Source organism: Pleurodeles waltl, chromosome 3_1 (genome assembly GCF_031143425.1).
Source record: "Pleurodeles waltl isolate 20211129_DDA chromosome 3_1, aPleWal1.hap1.20221129, whole genome shotgun sequence".
Classification (NCBI taxonomy): Eukaryota; Metazoa; Chordata; class Amphibia; order Caudata; family Salamandridae; genus Pleurodeles; species Pleurodeles waltl.
This window is the reverse complement of record NC_090440.1, coordinates 554956574-554976909: the sequence shown is the minus strand read 5'-3', so window position 1 is coordinate 554976909 and position 20336 is coordinate 554956574. Positions and strand designations below refer to the sequence as shown.

At 44.3% G+C, this 20336-nt stretch overlaps 1 protein-coding gene across 8 annotated transcripts in view; it reads right to left on the bottom strand.

Moving 5' to 3' along the window:
• KIF23 (kinesin family member 23) overlaps positions 1 to 20336 on the bottom strand; it is a 177695-nt gene that overhangs the window by 96112 nt on the left and 61247 nt on the right. For 5 of the 8 annotated variants that reach the window (XM_069222930.1, XM_069222933.1, XM_069222931.1 and 2 more), the window contains exons 7-11: positions 8922 to 9092; positions 6024 to 6065; positions 4759 to 4871; positions 4506 to 4627; positions 1006 to 1108 (exon numbers count right to left, since the gene is read on the bottom strand). In XM_069222930.1, coding sequence (XP_069079031.1) covers positions 1006 to 1108; positions 4506 to 4627; positions 4759 to 4871; positions 6024 to 6065; positions 8922 to 9092 — 551 coding nt within the window. The remainder of the gene's footprint in view (positions 1 to 1005; positions 1109 to 4505; positions 4628 to 4758; positions 4872 to 6023; positions 6066 to 8921; positions 9093 to 20336) is intronic. The other 3 variants (XM_069222932.1, XM_069222937.1, XM_069222935.1) reach the window with 1 other exon arrangement.

Sequence of the window (20336 nt, the reverse complement as noted above, 5' to 3'; positions counted from 1 at the left end):
GACCAAAAACACGGATTGCCCACATTGCTGGCATTAATAACTCCTCCACTGAAGCCAGTCCTGGAGTTGGAGCCACAGAATTGGAAAACTACTTAAGGAGTGTGGAAAGTCAGTGCCTGCAACCCCAAAGTCTTCCAACAAAAAGTACCATTGTCCCAAAGAGATTCTTTGCCGCAGTCAATCCTTCCCTATCCCCAGCGCAGTCGGATGTGGTGATGAGCACTTCCCTGAAGAGCAAGATGTTGTCATTCCACAGGCAGGTGACAATCAGATTTCTCCAGACATACACTAAAATGTTAAACTGTCTGGTGGTTTCTCCAGATACAAGATAATGCCATCCTGGGCATCTACAGAATCCATTGGTGGCATGAGTTCAGTAGGTGCACCTCCTTGCTCCAAGAGGATGCTCAGGAATTGTGTAAGCTCACGCCATTTCATAATGTGATGGGTGGGTTCTTAATTTCCTCACAAACATGAGATGCCTCTTTTGCTTTTATCTTCATACTGTGGTTTGATGATACTTCTGCAGTTATGTGTCCAGATTACTTACACGTTTTTATATGTGAACTTGTAACTTTCTGAGCAATATAGCTGTGATGTTAATAGCAATAAGAAAAATGTAAAAAAGGTGCACTCATCCCATTGCACATTGTTTAAAATAAATGATCCATGCCAAATTCCCATCTTGTTGTACTGCTCTACTATTGTTAATTTTATGAAGCCCTTTGAAAATACAAAGGGTAGTGGCCGCAACAAATACAATTCTGCAAATGTACCATTATTACAGTAAGTTCATGACCGATTTACACATTAAAGTGAGGAGTGAGGCATACAAAAATATGCAGCACAAGAAAGGACAGCAGCCAACTGTTGAAGAATCCCAAAGAGATTTAAAAAAAAACATAAGCATGTTTAGAACCAAACAAATTACATAATGTGTAAATCTATACTCCCTTCTGGCATGCAACAAATCAAAAATAAAGATTGGTCAAAAAAAGAATTTACCAGCCTCGCGTAGCCGGTTGCCTTCAGCTTTGGTGCGGTTCGTCCTTTCACTTCCAGCCAGATCCACCAAAGAAAGCTGGCTTGTTGTGATCTGCTCACGCTCCTAATTGGGAAGAAAAGACATCAGCCTAGTCATAGTCACATGGCTTACATGAACGTCTGAATCACAGATGGGTTAATCTACAGAGCACTCCGCTAGTCATAGAAAGTATTCCTAGCCTAGCTTATATCAACATTTGCAGAAATGTATACAACGAGTTGTGCAAGGATAATATTCTGCAGAAATACGGCCTAACTGCACATTAGCCTTTGGACTGACTGGAAATGAAGCTGCTCAAGTGGTGGCCTTCTTAACTGAAAGATGCTCCAGGAAAGCAACAAAAAAGCAGTCATTGGGGATCCCCCCCAACCCCTCAATGCAACCACCTTTTATTAGGGAGATTCTTGGACATCGTATTAATTAAAGATGGATGTAAGCCTTAGGGGTCAGTGACACTGGGCCCTTCTGCGGAATTCGGAAGTACATACTTTGTCCTACTCAGGTAAAACATCCAGGCTATTTGGCACCAAACAAAGAACCATGAAGAAAGACAATTCTAGACCCAACCAAAAGATAGCGAAATAATGCAAAACATGTGAATCCAGAAAAGGGTTCATGCTGCAAAACTATATAAAAACCCCAGGAATTAACACAGGATGATGTCAGAAAGCAGAGACCGATGTAAATTCTACCATCCCATCTAGTGCCTGTCTTGTAAATTCAACTATTGCTTGTTTCAATTAGTTTGGGCACAGGTTGCACTGTTGTGTTGTGTTGTAGTTAAATTACTTCTTAAACATGCCTGTGATGGTTTTAATGTCCTATAGTTATCCACTATAGAACACTTTACTGGAACTCAGGATCCGGCACTGTAAACCATACCAGCTCAAGACAAGTCCCATTGTCATCTGATGGAATCTTGAGTTAAAAGCGTCCAGTGATTTATCTCTAAGGGCAGATGAAGTTGCTTCTTTTAGGGTGTCCTTTGCTAGCTCTTGGCAGTCTTCTGAGAGCTCCTCAGTGAAAGGGACAATGCCATGCCACAGTTGTGCGTCACCAATAGCACACACGTTAAGCATTTGACCACCGTTGCAGCAAAGACTCCAACTCTTGTACCCCAGTATCCATTCTCTTACCTCTCAATCCGTGAGGTTTACAGATTAAGTCATCAGGCTTCTTACGCATTTCTTACGCACCTATGTACGCAGCTGAGAAAACAGTTTTGACCGGATTTACAGGCATACTGGGACAGTGCAAGTTTTGACCGGATTTACAGGCATACTGGGACAGTGCAAGGGCACTCAGTATTTCTTTTGCAGCATTGAGATTAGAGTGGAACACGCAGTTGAGTTGCGCATAACAGAGGCCCTCCATTTAGAAGTAATCAAAGAGTGGTGAACCTCCTTCCGGATGTAAACAATGGTTATGTTAGTCTTTATAAATAGTCTATTCTTGTACACCCCACCCCCAAATGTAAAACACGAAAGGAAGTTATTTTTCCCCTAACTGTGGCTATTGGAGTTGTAACCATAGGACGATGACTTCACATCCGTTTATCAGCATGTACGTAATCGATATTCACATCATGAGGTCCCTCTGACTGAGAGGTAGTTTCCGAAAGCACGTTGTGACCTGAATAGATCCGGGGTTGGCTGCCTTCACCATCAGTATCATGGTCATAAAATCCTTCACACTGCATAGATGCAAAGGAAGTAACATCCAAAAGCTGGTGGCTTGGGTGTTATTCTAATCAATGACGCCAACTGGTGCCTCACCCACTAGAACTGTGTTTAGGTATTCTACCACCTTTACCAAAACCGTCCAAGCCAACCTTTACTGCTATGAATGGATGGATGGCTGGAGGGTAAGAAGGGATTGAGAACAGGAGGGGTGCTATTGAGTCTATCTAGCAAAACGCAAGTGGAACCCTGTGCAGAGTCAAAGGCAAAAATAGTTCATGTGTCACTGGTGGTGTAGTGGTTTTCTTCGAGTAAGAGTGGACTGTTACTGCATCATGATGTAGTATTCTTTATAGATGCTTGCCATCAGCTTGTAGTGTAGCCATTTTTATGTAGCCTTTGCGTGCTTGCTTCAGGCGTTAGGCCTTTGTGCGCTTTGCCCTAGATGCATTTTATTCCTTTGCTCGCAGAATCGGGCCTCTGTGCACTTTGCTCTATATGCATTTTATTTGGCTTTGTACTGTTATTTTCTAATAACCAGTTCTACGGTCTTGTTTTATTCTTTAGATCACACTGTTTAGCCTACTTTAGCATCGGAGTTTTCAATAACACATTCTCGCTCACTCTGTGCTTCAGTCCAGGATACAGTCTGGTACATTGGCGATAGACGTGGTAGGAGTTTAGTCTTTGGGTTGTAGACGATACACATTCTTGCGTAGGGACGTTTTGTTACCGCATCGACATGTTAGTTATAAAAACACTTCCTTGTCCTAAGAGAGGCAAGAGGGAGATTCCGACCAGGGAACCACAACTATACACTGACTGCCCTGTTGCAGATGCTGATCCAGATCACAGGCCTTTGCTCAGGTATGAGGGTTGATGTCTTCCCAGGGAATCTGAAAGGCAAGCTTAACGCTTAACATGCTGTGCTCAAAACAGAACAAAATTAGAGAGAACGTAGTTTGTTAACACTATGATAGCGTTATTCCTATGTTTCACTCTCTTTGTTACTATTTTAATCCTACTGTGTTGTATGGTTCTGGTTATTGCGGCTCACGCATTATTATCTAGAATAGTCGTTTTATTAAATCAATCTATAAAACTTAAACTGTTTCTGTCATTTGTATATGAGATCATACTGTAAATGAGAGAGCTGGTTGGGACCGGAGTGACCACGACTTCCATGAGAAGTTCTAAGATGTCATGCGCTCGGCTGCCAAATCATCCCTTCCCCTTGGGAGAGATGAGGCGCTGCTAGTTAGCCGGAGCAAAACCGGATTGAAGGCGACAGGGGTCTTTCTTAGTGGGACAGACTTAGTCCCCCACACCAGGAACGACTCTGCCACCTAGAAATCCAGTAGTCTCATTTAGGATAATGAGAGCCAATGCGACAAGCTGTTTTCCAAACTAGAGCCAGGTCGGGCAGTCCTGATGGATAGGAGAATTTTGCTTCAGATACAGACTTAGTAGAAAGAAGGTTGCTTTCTTTTTCACCACTTCTTCGGTCTGATGGGGGAGCCACAGGAAATGATGAGCTTGCTAACTGTTAGGCAGTGACACTTGTGGTGGCTTTGTAGTTGATGCAGCTGGTTTTGAAGATTTTTCAGACTAACTAAGGGTACCAATGGAGTTTCATCAGACCGGAGGTGATGTGGTCAATAACTAAAAGATGTTGCAGGCTCAAGTCTAATCAGTATACGTTTTAGCTAACGAATACAAAAATGCTACACATTGAAGCAGAAGTAACTCTTCCCTCAATGAAATGGAATAAAAGTCATTACCTGCATGACATTGTCACCATCAGCATCCAGTGGGGCCTGTGCCAGTTTGATATTAAAGACGCTGTGAGAGCGACTGGATTCACGGTTCAGTTGAGTGTTCGCAATGCGTCGTTTTTTCTGACCTAAGGAAAATGGCATTCATTTTTTCATAGAAACGTAAAGCTTCTAGGGACATCTAAACAAGGATATTATAGAATGCCAATGCACAATGGAATCAAAGTGTTGACTTTCTAATTGCAGTTCGTCCTCTTACCTTTCCAAAATACCTCAAATGCTTCTTCAGTAGACTTCACTTCCACCTCAGTACATCCTGCAATGTACATGTTGTGGTTCTGATCCTCACGCAGGATTTTGGATTGAGGAGGTCTGCGTAGAGAGAACAGAGCCAGCAGGTAGTGAGATAAAACCAAGCTTACATTTGCATGTGAAATAAACATGCAGAAATATTACGTTTTTAGCAAAAGGGTGATGGAGACAATGAGGTGATGTTCACAAATACTCAGCCACACTTCTGTTACAGCAATTGGGCGCTTGCACATGGTATTAAGATTCACGTAAATATGCCAACAGGCCAGGTGCTTAGGTTACCGGAATTTAAGTCAAGGAAAGGCCATTAATCGAACAATATCTGATTTGCAAAAATGTTCAAGTGATGCATGAACAAGTCCCAGTTCAAGTGACCAACAGTCATCTAGCAGAGAATCTGCCAGGCAGTTGCCAATAGGGAGAACAATGCACTTCAAAAAATTGGAGACCAAACACAACATGTAAGAATGAACGGGATAGCAAATCGGAGCAAGTTCGGTGAATGAGAGTAGGACTGCTAATGTCTCCAGAAGCAACTCATTTGGTAAAAGCAATTGTAGAACTCTGCAACTTGTTTCTTGGCTACCAATGCAAAGAAAACACAAAATAGAAGGTTACACATCATAGGCATTTTGAAAAATGTGAACAGCTGAATGTTATACACTCGAAACATACATGGCTTCTTATTGTCATCACAAGTATAAAAGATTGTGCTGTGAGAATAGATCATCATCACCAGAAAAATATCTTCAAAAGCTCTTGACAGCAAGTGACGCTTTCATCTGCTATATTAAGCCATTAATAAACAAGGCAAAGTAAAACCTTTACTTCTAGAATCCAGTTCATACATACCACGGCAATCAGTAACTCTTGCAAGTAAAACTGTGAAGTGCTAAACTAACATACTATATATGCCCCTTCCACAAGACCATTACATACTCAGGTTACCAGGAGCACCCAACCTGTTGCACATAAATATTGAATATAAAGTATAAACGCGTATCTGTGCACAATGTATTCAACTAGGTCACCAAATGCACTCTGCATGCAAGAGAGATTTGTTTTACATCTGGCACATGCACGAGCAACTAAGGGAAAAGCAAAGCCGTCTCGGAGGAAGTGTCTCAGGACGAGACAGAGCAGGTGAACAGGCAGCCGCAGTCTATATCTACAGCTCAGCAAAGTGTGGCTAGAAGATACACTACCACATACACAAAGTCAGTATTCCGCACAGGAGTGTTCCCCACGTTCCACCTGACAAAGGAATAGGAAAATGTTATCTGGCAATCTCAGTGATCCTAAAGGCACAGGCTATGAGGTAGTCTGAGAAAACACAATCTCCTTCGTAGTACACCACTACTGTGGTGTGGTGTGAGAATGCACGCAATGGGCGTCTGCAAGAGTGATCTTTTTATTCCAATTAGGTGGACAGGAGTAGTGGTGTTCTGGCTTCAATCAACCCACTGACACAGCTCCCTCACCACAATCTCACACCCAGCAGACCTCTCCAGCACTAATGACCAAAGTGCCATATTCACCCCTCACCCTTCATATTCTAATGTTGAATTTAAATCGCACTGTTCCATCTGATTGCTTCATGTGAGCTGTAGGATTCTTTAGCTTCTGGTGATTTGCTGGACACTTTCTCCTAAAAATATTTTTCACACTTTTAATCTGTGGGTAAGGAGACCCTATGTTTCATGCCTAAGTAAGTAGAGTTTAGTGCCCTAGACGGGCTTTTCCAAGAGATGACCACCTTCAAACCATGCTCTACCCAGAACACCTCAAATTAGACTAGGAAGCATGTTGCACATGCTAGTGAAGAGTTAGGGAGTGCTGGCAGCTCTTGTGTCCACAGAACATGGCTTACATATGTCCCTCTACATGCTAGAGGTCTGTCTAGGCCAGAAATCTTTGCGCTCCTAGAAAACCTCGCAGTTACAGGGAAACTTAAGGGCATGACTGGCAAAGACGCTCTCGCCCCTCCCTCTTCCTTTTGATTTATGATTTACAAAGTGTGATTTTTTTTAAGTAAGCCATGAACTACTAGTTTGAGAGAACAGGGTGGGTCAGATCACTTACATTTGCACTCCCACTACAAGAAGTGACATATCAATAATATCAGTTCTCCAACCAGGACAACTAGAATTAATTTGGTGGAGGTGCAAGTGTCACCGCAGTTGCTACTAATGAGGTGCAGGAACCACTATAGGTATTAGTGTCTACTCTGAATGAGTGCACGACTATGGAGGTGCAGATCGTTGTGCCCATAATGTGGAGCATAGTCAAAAGATAGCTGCACACATATGACAAGCAACTGGGCACAGTTATTCGTTTTAGAATCATAAAAGTGGGGGGCTCTTGAATTAGATAAAATAATATATGTGCATAAATTGTAACTATTCATGCTGGCTAGCTATAAGTGTTTTTCTTTTGTAATCATGCACGAAGGCACTATCACACTTAGCTGTATGGATGCAGAAAGTGTTTCAATATTTACAGAAGGAAGTCCTAGTCAGCCCTTGAACCATTGTTCCATTAGTCCAATCGATAATGATCAAAAACCTTTGATCTCGTCAAGCGCATCCTTCCAGACATGTAGGCTATGACAAAGGTCTTTCCTTCCCATTCCCAGACAGAGTTAAAACATTGTGGATCTGGTGCTTAGGCCCCACTGGTTGGTTGATAAAATAAGTGAGGCTGGAATACAAAAAAAAAAAATATATATATATATATAAATATATATATAAATATCTTTGTACATCTTTTTTGTGGCACTTAGCTTCAAATCTGATTATGTACCACAGCACATTTTAAAGAAATTTCTAGGAAAAATTGGGTTTTCATAAAGGTATTTTTCAGTGCTGTAAGGCTATCTCTCCCATAGACTAACAATGGTTGCCTTACTTCAATTAATAAGCCTTACATTCAGTTTGAGAGCAGATACAGAAAGCAAGTTTGCACTCAAATCGTAATTTAAAATCATCCGTCTTAATGAGTGTAATTATGTTAAAGTAAAGTTGGGTCTGAGTAGGGACGCCACTAATCCTCTTCCAGTTTGCCACAGGGCACACCAACAGTATGTGCTCGACCCAACACAATTTAAATTTGTTGCAAAGTGAATCTTTTTTGAGTGTTCATTCCCATTTTCTTTTTTTGGGGACTCGCCTGCTGGTAATCTTGAACTCTAACACAGGGACACTGCTTTCTAGTAATTAGTGTATGTGCTCTGAACCCTAAAACATATTGAAATTAGCTTAGACCAGATTGGTACACTTAACTTTCTTGTAAGGCCTTCAAATATGGCATAACTCTGGCATGGAATGGTAAATGTTGCTTCTGAATTGCAGCAATTCTAGTGCCACTCACTAGAGTGGCAGTGTAAACACAGTTTCAAGACCTACCTTGTGCAGCCTGACAACAGTATGTTAAATCCTGTTGCACAGACCTGTCAAATTACCCTTCTAACAGGCAGGAAAAACGAATTCTAAATATAAATAGGTGAACCCTAAGCGCATCCTACTGCCCACAAGGTTGGATGCATAATATTCAAGAGTCGAACACATGCAACATTAGGGGCGGCATGTTTCCCCCAGCGAGTAGCCTAAAAGGCATTGTCACTGGTCAGGCTGTAGCTGGCACATAGTAAAAGTCAAAGCTTAGCTTATACACTAATAACTTTTGACCTGTACCAGCTTCATACTCCATTCACAGAAACTATTATAGTTAATAAAAATCCTATGTAACGATAAAGTCGGATTTTTATTAAATGTCTGAGAAATGTAACTTTTAGAAAGTTATCATTACCCGGACTGAAGCTGCTGGGGGTCAATTTGCATTAGCTCTCCTGCAACTGCCTAGCATAATACTTTAAGTGAGACGTGAAAGAGTGGGAAGCAGATGAACACAGATGAAGTGGCGGTACAAAGTGCAGACACTCTGAGGGGTGTGGGAAAGGTTGATATTTTTAGACAGTACACATCAAGATGAAATAACACAATAAGTCTATAGACTGGGGCGTTTCACTTGCTAACGTGTCACTTACGTCATAAATTAACAATGAATCAAGACTCCAAAGAAAAGCGGGAGTAACAAAAAAATATCACTTACTTGGGCTTAATTGGGTCAAAGGGCACTTCCTCCAAGAGATCGTAGATGTAATTATTATAGATTTCAATGTAGGAAACAAAAACACTGTAGACACTGTCCTCATCAACCTCCTCCACTTTGCAGTGGTCTACGACATTGATCATGTCAGCAAACTCTGGGTCCATTTTCTGTCTGCAAAGGCATAATGAAAAAAAATTAAATGCTAGGCTTCTTTCAACTCCTTTGGAGTCTGTTAATTTGTGTACTTCACTCAAGAAAACTCTTAAGCTCTGCAGTTACAAGTTGTGCATTACATTCTCAGAGCAACTTTCAGCCGTAGCATTCTGTGCAACCAACACTGGACTAGGACAAGGACAAATTCAATTTGTATAAAGAACTACCTTCATCTTTTGTGACAAAGTTACTCTCTCCTTAGCAAGTCAACATTATCTCCTAGCCTGGTTTTTAAATGAGAAAGCATAAGCTGATGTGTTTAGAGACTCATTGTTTAGGTTTATATGTTTATAGACGGTTGCTTGATGTGAGTACATTCAAAGTGACAGTAGGGTGTGGGTGCACAACGTTGGTGTAGTATGCTGGAAATCTGTGTATGGATGTACTATGGTTGGTATGTTGGCATATGAATGCGGCTGTATAAAGGGGGGGCACAGACATGATGTTGGTTTGCAATGGTTGTGGTTCGTGTGGGGCATTTAATGGAGGGTGTATGAAAATATACTCACAGGTATATAAACATGGCTGTGCAATTTTTTGACAGCTATGAAAGAACTTCTGTTGTTGGTAATAGTGGGAGTGAGGTCATATGTTGGGTCAGTTATAACAGGATTATGGATGTGGTGCTATTATGATGATGGGGGAAGGAGGTAAGGCAGAGTTATCACGGCAGGCGTGTTGGCATATGATGGTGGGAGACCTGGCCTATGATGCTGGTTGTGTGGACTTAAGATCGTAGGTGCACTACAAAATGATGGCTAGTGTATGGACGTATATATGGTAGGTGTGTTGCCATATTATACAGTATCGTAGACATATGAAGGAGGGTGTGCTGGTGTATGATTGCCACTGAAGGGTGGGCATGCGGACATATGTATTGATATGGAGCGAGTGTCTTGGCATATGTTGGGAGGGATGGTGCAAGATGCTACAAGAGTTGTTGTGGCTTAAACTAGAGAATGCTGTTGCATCTGAACATATTGAGGTGGGTTTGATGCTAGATACTGGCATTGTGCAGAAAAGTTAGCTTTATGACAGCTTGTCACATGGCCTATAGCAATGCTCTTCTTTCCATATAATGGTTGGAGTGTTGGAGTACGTTGGCGGGTCATGCATATGTTGTAGGAAGTTGTCTGTCTATGTAGTGTAACAAATGCAGGGGTACACTATGCATAGTACAGGCAACCCTTATTCATTTACAGTGATTAAAATAATAATCCCAAAGGCTCTATTGTGGTAGTGAGGGTAAGCACTTTAGGCTTACCAGAGGATAGTGTTCAACACTTATTGTACACACAGAGCCAGTAAGCGAGACACTCAAAGAAATCCAACATCAATTTATAAAAATAAACACTAATTTTCAATATTAATTTAGTCACCAAGATCATCTTAATCTAGTAAGTACTTTTTCTTTTTTGGGACTTAAAAATTGTAAACTCCCTTTTACTGTGAGCTTCAAGCTGTAATGTTATCCTGTAGGGAATAAACATATTGCAAAGGGTCACATAACAAACGACTTACAGGACTGTCTCCTCGACTTAAGGTGAGAATGGGGCAAGGTCCAAAGCCGCACCAAAAGGTCACTTCTGGAGTGAAGGAAAGTGCGCCTTTTAGACATTATCATACTCACATTTTGCCTAGTATTCAATGCAATTTTGACTGAAAGAGCACTGGGTTCCTGCTAACCAGGAGCCCAGTTCCAAAACTATTTTCCTAAAACTGTGCAATTGTTCCCCAATTGGCAATATCTTTGGTCTCCCTGTAAGTCCCTAGTAAATGGTAGCCCTAGTTCCTATGGAACGGGTACCTAAGAGGGTTCCCAAGGCCTGCAGCATGTATTATGCCAACTTGAGGGTCCCCTCACCTAGCACATGCAGACTGTCATTGCAGGCTGCGTTTCTTTGTGCAGCTAAAAGTGAAAACACGACAGGACACACAGCCTGTGTGCCATGTCCCCTAACACTGCATGCAGTATATGGAAACCACCCCTACAGAAGGCCTTACAGCCCTAAGGCAGGGTGCCATTATATTACAGATGAGGACATATCTGCAAGAGTAGATATGCCCCTGCTATGTCTTCATCAATTCTAAGACATAGTGAGTGAACAGTGAAGCACTTTTTGTGCTCAACACTGGTCACTACGAGTTTCCCAGCTATGTGATGGCTTCACTGACACTAGGGATGTTTGGTATCAAATATCTTGTATTAATAACCCCAGTCATGGATTTATTAATGCATGCACCCAGAGGGCACCTTAGAGGTGCCCCCACCCTCCCTCTGAAAACCTACCAGCCACCTATGTGGGAAATGAATAGTTTTAGCCAGCCTGCCACCATCAGACAAGATTCTGCCCCCGCTAGAGTGAGAGCCTTTGATCTCAGGCAGTCAGAGACGAAGCCTGCTCTGGGCAAGGTGTTTACACACCCCACCTAACAGGATAACCTGTGAATCTGCATTCCATGGTATGCAGATCTGGCTTCACTTACAGGAGAGTTGCCGACCCCATTGCTCCAAGGCCCATCTGGCACCTGAAGAGGCAGGAAATTTAGTTTTCAAGGAGGCGTGTCCACATCTCTGGTCAGTCCGGCTCCTAAGGTGCGCTGCCTGATGGGGGCAGTGCTTTAAGAAATCTGTCATCTTGGTGTAGGCAGATTTAGGAACTCTTGGAAATGGTTATGCCCATGTTCCACAGGAATGGTCATATAGGGGGTGCAGTAACTCCAGGGGTTAAGTAGCCTATTGGCTACTACCCTCGACTCCCCAAACCACCCCTAAATGCAGTAGTTAGGGGAGCCCCTGGCATGAGGAAATCAGATTCCTGCTGACCCAAAAAGGACACTGAAGAGTTGCGAAAGCAAAAGGAAGAAGCACCTGACCTTGACCCAGCCCTGCTGGCCTGTCTGCTGCTCCTGCTGAATTGCACCAAAGTCATCTCGTCCTGCAGCTGTTGTGACTCCAAATCCTGGGACCGCCTAAAACCAGACACCTGATAGCACCACTGCATCGGTGCCGCACAGCCCGAGTTGAAGTTGACAAACAGTGAGAGGTTGGTTCCCCAGTCCTCCACAGACGAAGCCCACATTGGACTTGCCCACTGTGGACTCAACAACGCCGCCTGCAGCCTCTGCACACCCCCCACCCCGAACTGTGAGTACTCCTGTTGAGAAAACCAAACACCTCAAGACACCTCTGCACCTATCGCCCCTGGCCCGTGGAGAAGAGGACCTGAGGTGTCCTCACATCCCCTGACATCTAAAGACTGGAATCCACTTATTGGTTCCCCTTGACGGCATCACCAGTGCTCACATGCAGCCTCTTTTCAACCAGACCAATCCCCATTGACTAACATTGGGCACCTGATGCCGTCCAACACCTCTGCATCCGGCTGCCCCACTGCTGCACGGTGTGACCTGTTGGTGTGTTCCTGACCCTTGCCAAATACTCAGAAATACAGGAGATTGGTCCCGTACGTAACTGTACTTGTTTGCGATATTTGCTTTTTGCTCCTTAGGATAACATGGCAGCTTTCAAAAACTGCACTGTTGATTTTGCTTGCAAAACGTACTTACCGGAAATGTATTCTGGTGTCGGAAACATACCTAAAGATACTGGACTAACTCTGTGTATTTGCAGATGCCCGACACTCCTCTCTGATAAGCCCAAGGCTGCCCACACTACCTCGCCCCCCGAAAAAACGACCCCCTGGACTCTATGTCATATCAGAATGAGATAAATCGTGCAAAGAGCCAGCTTCCTACATGGAGGCATAGGGGTTTTCGGGAACAGGTGTGCATTTCAACTTTAGGTGCCCCGTTCATTTCAAAGGGAAACAGTCCTGTGGCAAAGGAACTGCAAGCGGGGACTGGGTGGCCAGTCCAGCGGAACCCAAAGGGGTACTCAGGTCTTGGGGATGCAGAGGCACAATTGTGCACTCAAACTTGGGCTGGGGGCCGCATGTGCAAATAGGGCTTTGTCAATGGGGTTGCGCAGCTGAAAACTCTCATGGTTCTTGGTCCCTAAGGAAACATGCTGCAGGTGGCGAATGGGGTGCCAGTCTGGCCAAATCTAAGTGTCGGCTCATCTTTTGAGGGTCTCAGGACCCCCACTGGGACAGTGGTCTCCCTCAGACTCTGGCTGTGGGGCTCTGGTGCAGGGGTGCTTTGAGGCGCCAGGTTGCAGCAGTCAGAGACTCACTCTGTCTTGGTGACCAGATGAGAGGGGAAAACAGGGCAGTGTGCCACTCTGTACTGGCTTTGTGGATCCTGACATTCTTCAACTGTAGGTCTGCCTTTCTGCTGTTGATGTCCATATTGGTTATGAGCGGGGTGGGGGAGAATGCAGGGGAATCAGAAACTCGCCTGCGGTGGCAGGCTGGTTGATACCAGTCAGCCAGCACTCTAGAGGACTAGAAGGGTTTCCAGAGCCACCTCTAAGGTGCCCTCTGGTTGCATGTCATAATAAATCCAATAGTGGCATCAGTATGGATTTATTAAGACAAGTTTTTTAAAAATTGTATTTAATTCACGGCAGATAAGTACAGAGCAGTACAATAAAAAGTAATCATACAGTAGCACATGCATCATGACAATTAATTAGGACAAATCACATTTACAGGTAATTAACAAGGAATTTCCCAGAGAAGCACAGACATATCACACTCGCCAAGCTGCAAGCAATAAATCAGTGCCCACCCCCTCAGTATAATCCATTAACCAGCAGCTGTATGCACCAAATGAACAGTTCAGCATAAATGAAATATAGCGAGACAGGTGTCAGCCAGTGGCCAGATAAGCCCTAAATAGCCCCCAGAAGTCTCTTGGCCTTGCAGCAGATGGCAAAGTGACTGCATACTTCCCAGCCCATTCTTAAAGTCATATCCCTGGAGCCATTCTTTAAAAAGCAGAGCCCTCCACCCGCCCCACATCATGGTCATCTTCCGTTTTCCTTACAATTGTTGCAGTGGCGACAAGCTTGCAGTATTCTTTCAGAATGTTTTTCACATATCCCAGTACTATCATGTCAGAAGTCAGTTGAAAACAATGAACCAACATAGCAGCAACTGCATGCATTACCTGCTGCCAAAACTCAGCAATCGGCCAACAGGTCCAGGCAAAGTGCAGGAACCCTGCTCCCCAAGCACCACAGCGCTGACACCAAGTGTCAGAGTGACTGATCTTGGCCAGGATCATAGGGGTCAGATATACCCTTTGTTTGAATTTATAGTGGATCAGCTGAAATCTACCATTAGAAAATACTGTTAGATCGTTGACAGCAATATTGCTACTTTAGATCATTCACCTCAACGCCCAGGTCTTCTGACCACTGCACTTTTGCTTAGGATGGGACATCATCTATCTGTTCCATGGCTGCTGCATAGAGCCTAGTAATTAGTCTACTTGGATTGGGGTTGGAAATTAGAAAAGTCAGCAAGGGCCATTCAACAGGCTCTGCAGAGAATATAGGGATAATCTGTCTAGGCTCATAAGACATCTTATTATAAGCAAGGATGTCCACCAATGTGCCAGGGACGCCTCCCAAATATTCAGAGTATGTTTTGAGCAGTTTTGAAAAGGGTCCCCCAGGATATGAATGTAATTTCGATTCAGGGCACAGTGCAGCGTGAAACTAAGGGCAAGTTTAAGTAACCTATAGTGATCTATCTGTATATGGAGTGAGTAGAGCACCGGGACAGCACACATGGATGTCAGGCCTGCCAACACCCAGGCAGAGCAGCAGACCGTATGCACCTCTCGCATGTGTTGGAAGTGGCCCTTTTTGCAGGGTTTACCCAGTCTTTTTGCTTCTGGACCGTTTTTGATACTGTGCTGAATTTCGTTTTTGCTGGCATTAGGACTCCAGGCACTTTCCTACTGCTGACCATTGCTAAAGTGCAAGTGCTCTGTACGTAAATTGTATTGGTGATTGGTTTATCCATGATTGGCATATATGATTTACTAGTAAGTCCCTAGTATAGTGTACCATGTGTGTAATCAAATGCTACTCATGGGCCTGCAACACTGACTGCACCACCCACAAGTAGCCCTGTAAACATGTCTCAGCCATGCCACTGCAGTGTCTGTGTGCGCAGTTTTAGACTGCCATTTCCATCTGGCACGTGCACCCACTTGCCAGGCTCAATCCTTCCCTTTTACTACATGTTCGTCACAAGGCAACCCCATGTGTACGGTGCAGTGTATTTAAAAAGGTAGGACATGTACTTGTGTGTTTTACCTGTCCTGATAGTGAAATACTGATTGACAACTGACAAACTCAGTCACCGTGGTATGACTGCGACACAGCAAAGTCGACGGCTCGACCTACTGGATTCATCAACCCCGCCTTGTGGTAAAGAACCAACACTTCGCCACCGATGCCCCACCACCTCCCCTGCAACCATGACGAACAGACTCCTCACCATCCTTAACTAGCAGTAAGGAACCAACATCTCACTTCCTCGATAGCAGTAAGGAACCGATGCTGCACTGGCTCCAGCAAAGCCTCACCTCTCCAATTCCGTGCAACATCTTTGTTTCCTTGTTTTCCAAGGCACTGTACCTGGGGTCCGCACTCCCTCGTAAGTGGCGTCAGACGGTCGGGAATAACTCTGTCAAGACCCTGTGACAGCTAGGAGCTATTGTGTTTCTATGCGCTATACAACATTTAATCTTTGAAAATTCGTATCTTTGCTTGTGTATGTTGGATTGTTGTCGTTTTGGTCTTGTTTTACTCAGATAAATATTGGCTACTTTTCTAAACTGGTGTGGGATAATTTTGTGGCGTTTCTACTGTAGTAACCAAATTTGTGCACCAAGTAGTATACTTCAAAATTCAAAATGGGGTGCTGCAAACCTCTTCTGTCTTATGGAAGGCGCAGCCTATTCCAACTCACTATAGGCTGTTTCCCGGCCCATGCTAATTTATTCATAAGGGCGTTCAGTTGGACAAAGAAGGCTCTATTCAGGGGAATAGGAATATTTTGAAACATATACAGCGGTTTTGGTAAAACCACCAGTCTCATTAGAGCAATCCTCCTTGTCAGGGGAAGGGAAATCCAGTGATCCACCCTATCAGTAAGTGCTTCCAAATATGTACCGTTATTTTCTCAAAGGATAGTCGGGATAGCCGTATGATATTGTATACGTAGGTAGCGAACTGGACCAGTTTAACAATGTAAAAGGTAATATACAGTAGGCTGGGTTGCGGCCTCCATCAAGGCACCATAATAGACTTAGGCCCTCATTCTGACCCTGGCGGTCGGCGGAGAGACGGCGGTCGGACCGCGAACAGACCGGCGGTATTAAAAATGGCATTCTGACCGCGGCGGTCCCCGCCGCGACCGACCGCTACTTCTCCACTCCGACCGCCGCGGCGGTCATGACCGCGGGGCTGGAGTTTGCGCACTCCGGCCCGGCGGTCGTCCCAAGACCGCCAAGGGTATAATGACCCTGCCTACCGCCGCGGTTTCTTGCGGGCGGGAACCGCCGTGCGAACCATGGCGGTAAGCACTATCGGGGCCAGGGAATTCCTTCCCTGGCACTGATAGGGGTCTCCCCCACCCCCCACTACCCACCCGAGTCCTCCCCCCACACCCTCCACCCCCCTGCCACCCCCCAGAGGTGGTACGAACCCCCTCCCCACCCCGACATGCACATACATGTACCCCGACATGCACACACCCCCAACATGCACATATACACACCCCCTACACACACATACACAACGGGGACACATACCCGCACACATACATGCCGACATGCGCACCTGCCGAACAGCACACATTACCCATAGACACAGCAGCACCCCCCGCCCGCATACACGCACTCACACACCCCCTCTACACACTCACACGCACACCCCCATGCACGCCCACATCACACAACACCCCCCCACCCCCTCCCCTCACGGACGATCAACTTACCTTGTGCGTAGGTCCTCCGGGAGGCGACGGGAGCCATAGGGACGTGACCGCCAACAGAAGACCGCCAACAGAAGACCGCCACACAGAAATGTGGGTCGTAATTCTGTGGGCGGTGTTCTGCTGGCGTGGCGGTGGAGGTTGACCAGTCTCCACTTTCCCGCCGACCGCCAGTGTGGCTGCTGGCGGTTTTCCGGCGGAACGCTCCCAGCGGTCAGAATGCGCACAGCGGCACACCGCCGCGGTCGGCGGTCTTCACCGCGGCGGTAACTCAGCGGTCTTGCGAAAAGACCGCCAAGGTCAGAATGAGGGCCTTAGTCTAAATGATCCGCAGCCTAGACTTATGGCCAGATTGCACTCTCTTACTGATGACTGGTTTGAGGCTCTCTTTAGGGTCTCAAATCTCAAAGACAGCATCCTCAGCACACATCGAATCCAATATTAATGCAACGTCTACAGTGATGCTCTTGAAAGACGCAAGCCAAAGGCTCAGTCACAAGAGCAAAAAAAATGGGAGATAGGGGGACGGGTCAGGGGTGCCCCCTACCTATGGGAAATACAATAGACATTCAGCCATTAGCATGCACTCTAGCACTAGCAAGAGACTCTGTGTAAATGAGTCTAACCCAAGTCACCATTACCCTCCCGAGTCTAAATCTTTCCTGCACCTCCAATTAATATATCCATTTGGTAGTGTTGAATGCCTTTGCGGCATCAAAAAAAGTGGCTACCACTTTTAAAGTCAGACCAATTTGGTGTGTAATGATGAACAATAACCCAAGGTAATCAGCAACAGAGCAACCTCGGATGACTCCAGATTGGTCAGGCCTGACCTACAGGGGCATTAATAGAAGCACAAGCCTCAAATCATAAATGTTACTAGACCTGCAGGTCAAGTAACTTGAATAATCTACTTGACCCAACTAATGTACTTGATCCATAAAAGCGTCTCAAATTGTGTGATCCTTGGCAAATATTTTATTTTACAAACTCAACTTTTTCTTTGTTGTCACAGATCAGTGCACCTTCAAATATGCGAGTTCCCAATTTCTGCTATACAAAAAAAAAAAAAAAAACCTCTGGTTACAGAAAATATATTTATCATTAGCATATCACCAAGTTTAGTGCCCTGATTTTGTTTTTATCCTATTCAAATATTTTGTCATCACTCAGAAGTACAAAAAATGGGCTTCCACAACTACTGAAATATATTTTGAAATGTTTGTATAGTTGACTTAGGGCCAGATGTAGCAAGCAGTTTTGCCCATTCTGTATCTATGGGAAAACGTGTTCGTACATATGGCCCTTAGTTATTTAAATGTTTTGCATTAGGAAAAACCCGACACCACCCCTGCATTTCATTTCACACACTGCATCACAGGTCAGGCAGTTCACCTTACAAAATCTTGGAACTCTACAGTCAGAAGGAAAAATAATTGTAAGAAGACAAACTAACTTTTGACCTCTGTCTGACTACAAAGCAAATGTGACAAGATAACAAGATTCAAAGGTGTCTTTATTTCTCCTTCACTTGCACTGAACAGAACACCTGTTCTTTGTCAAATCGCCAAAAGTAGCATGCAGAACGGGGGGGGGGGGTGGAGCTAGACTTGATAACACATGATCCTCCATAGCGAGCAGGCAAGTAGATTTTTCGTGACCTCAAGCAGTCTATTAGCTAGTTTTTTGGCAAGTATTTTGCTGTCCACATTAATTAGGGACAATGACTGATATAATTCACATTTGTCCTCAGGAGAGTTGCAATTGTACTTATGTAGCACTTACTACCTTGTGCTTTTCGGCAAGTAGCACGTTACTCCAAAACCCAAAAGGATTAGTTGTTGATTAGTATAGGGAAATATGAGGAAAGTATTAGTACAGGGAGAAATGACAATGTGAGCAGAGGCCATGCGAGTGTTAGTTGGACTGAATAGAATAATGGAGGGAAGAAGAGGGAAAAATCCAGAAGTGTTAACTGGGAGATCACAGTAATAAGATAAGGTTAGGGAGGAGAAAAGGAGAGATTGAGGAGGGAAGAGTCTGTAGAAAGGGATTAGGGAGATCATAGTAGTAAAATGAGGTTTGGGAAGAGTCCGAGGAGAGCTACACGAGGGAGAATTTAGTAGGGTAGTTTGGGCGATCACAGCAGTAGTTTGGGGGGGGGGGAGCCAGGAGGGAAGAGTTTAGGAAGAGTTATTCTAGAGATCATAGTGGTAGAATGGGTTTGGGATGAGTCAGAGAGTAGAGATAGAGGACAGATTGATAGAGGTATAGGGTGATGTTGAGAGACTAAAGCTTTAAAGAGTCATTTTTATTCCTCTTGTACAGTAGGACTAAAATAATACATAGACGCATGTATTCCCTTACTATGTATTCCTGTAAGGAATATGATATATTGAGATTTAAAGTTGTGTTGTATAAAAACAGACTTTGAATTTATATGTACTTTTATAACATGTCATCTTTCCTCAATATTTCAATAATGAAACACCTGTAGATAAATAGTTAAGATAATATTTACCTATTTGTAGGTGGATGGCCCTCTATGTAGTGTGCAAAGCTAGACACACTGTGCAGGGGTCCAGGCAACCACACGTTGGTTTACAGAGCTAAAAGCTAGACCACCTAATGCTCTAATTTTTAGGGTAGCTTGGTCAGCAGTTAGTCTAATCTTAGAGTGCAAAGAATTTGTTGTACTTACAGTATCAATAAATCACAATACTCAAAAGAACAACTCAAGACCAATTTACAAAAATATTTCAGATTTTTATAACATTTTGAAGACCAAGATCATCCAGATCAGGTAAGTACTTTAGTTAGGAATTTTTATTAAAGTTAGTCTTTTTGTGCGTAATTAAGCACAACAGGAATCAATTGATAAATACTTGGAAAATTCACAGTAAATCAGACAATGTGTTTACCAGTGTCTCCTTTAGCAGGTACGTTGAGGTCGTCTATGGATACCCTGGACCAGCTGGAGAAGTTCAGGTGACTCCCAGTTCCAGAGGAAGCAGCTGCAGAAAGTCAATGGAGCTGTTGCCAGCCCACTGCGGGGGACCACTTGGAACAGCACTGCACAGGCAGACTTAAAGATAAGTCCAGTGGGTCCCCTTGAGGAGTCATGGTCGCAAAGGGTGGGGGACCCCTAGGGCACAGCTGGATCTTTGGTGCAGGGCAGAGGGCAGACCGGTGCAGAGCGAATCTGTGAGCCAGGAGCTGTGCGCAAAGGTGCCCTTAGAAGCAGCAGGTCACTGGGGGTTGCTTGTAGGTCAGTAGGGGCACGCTG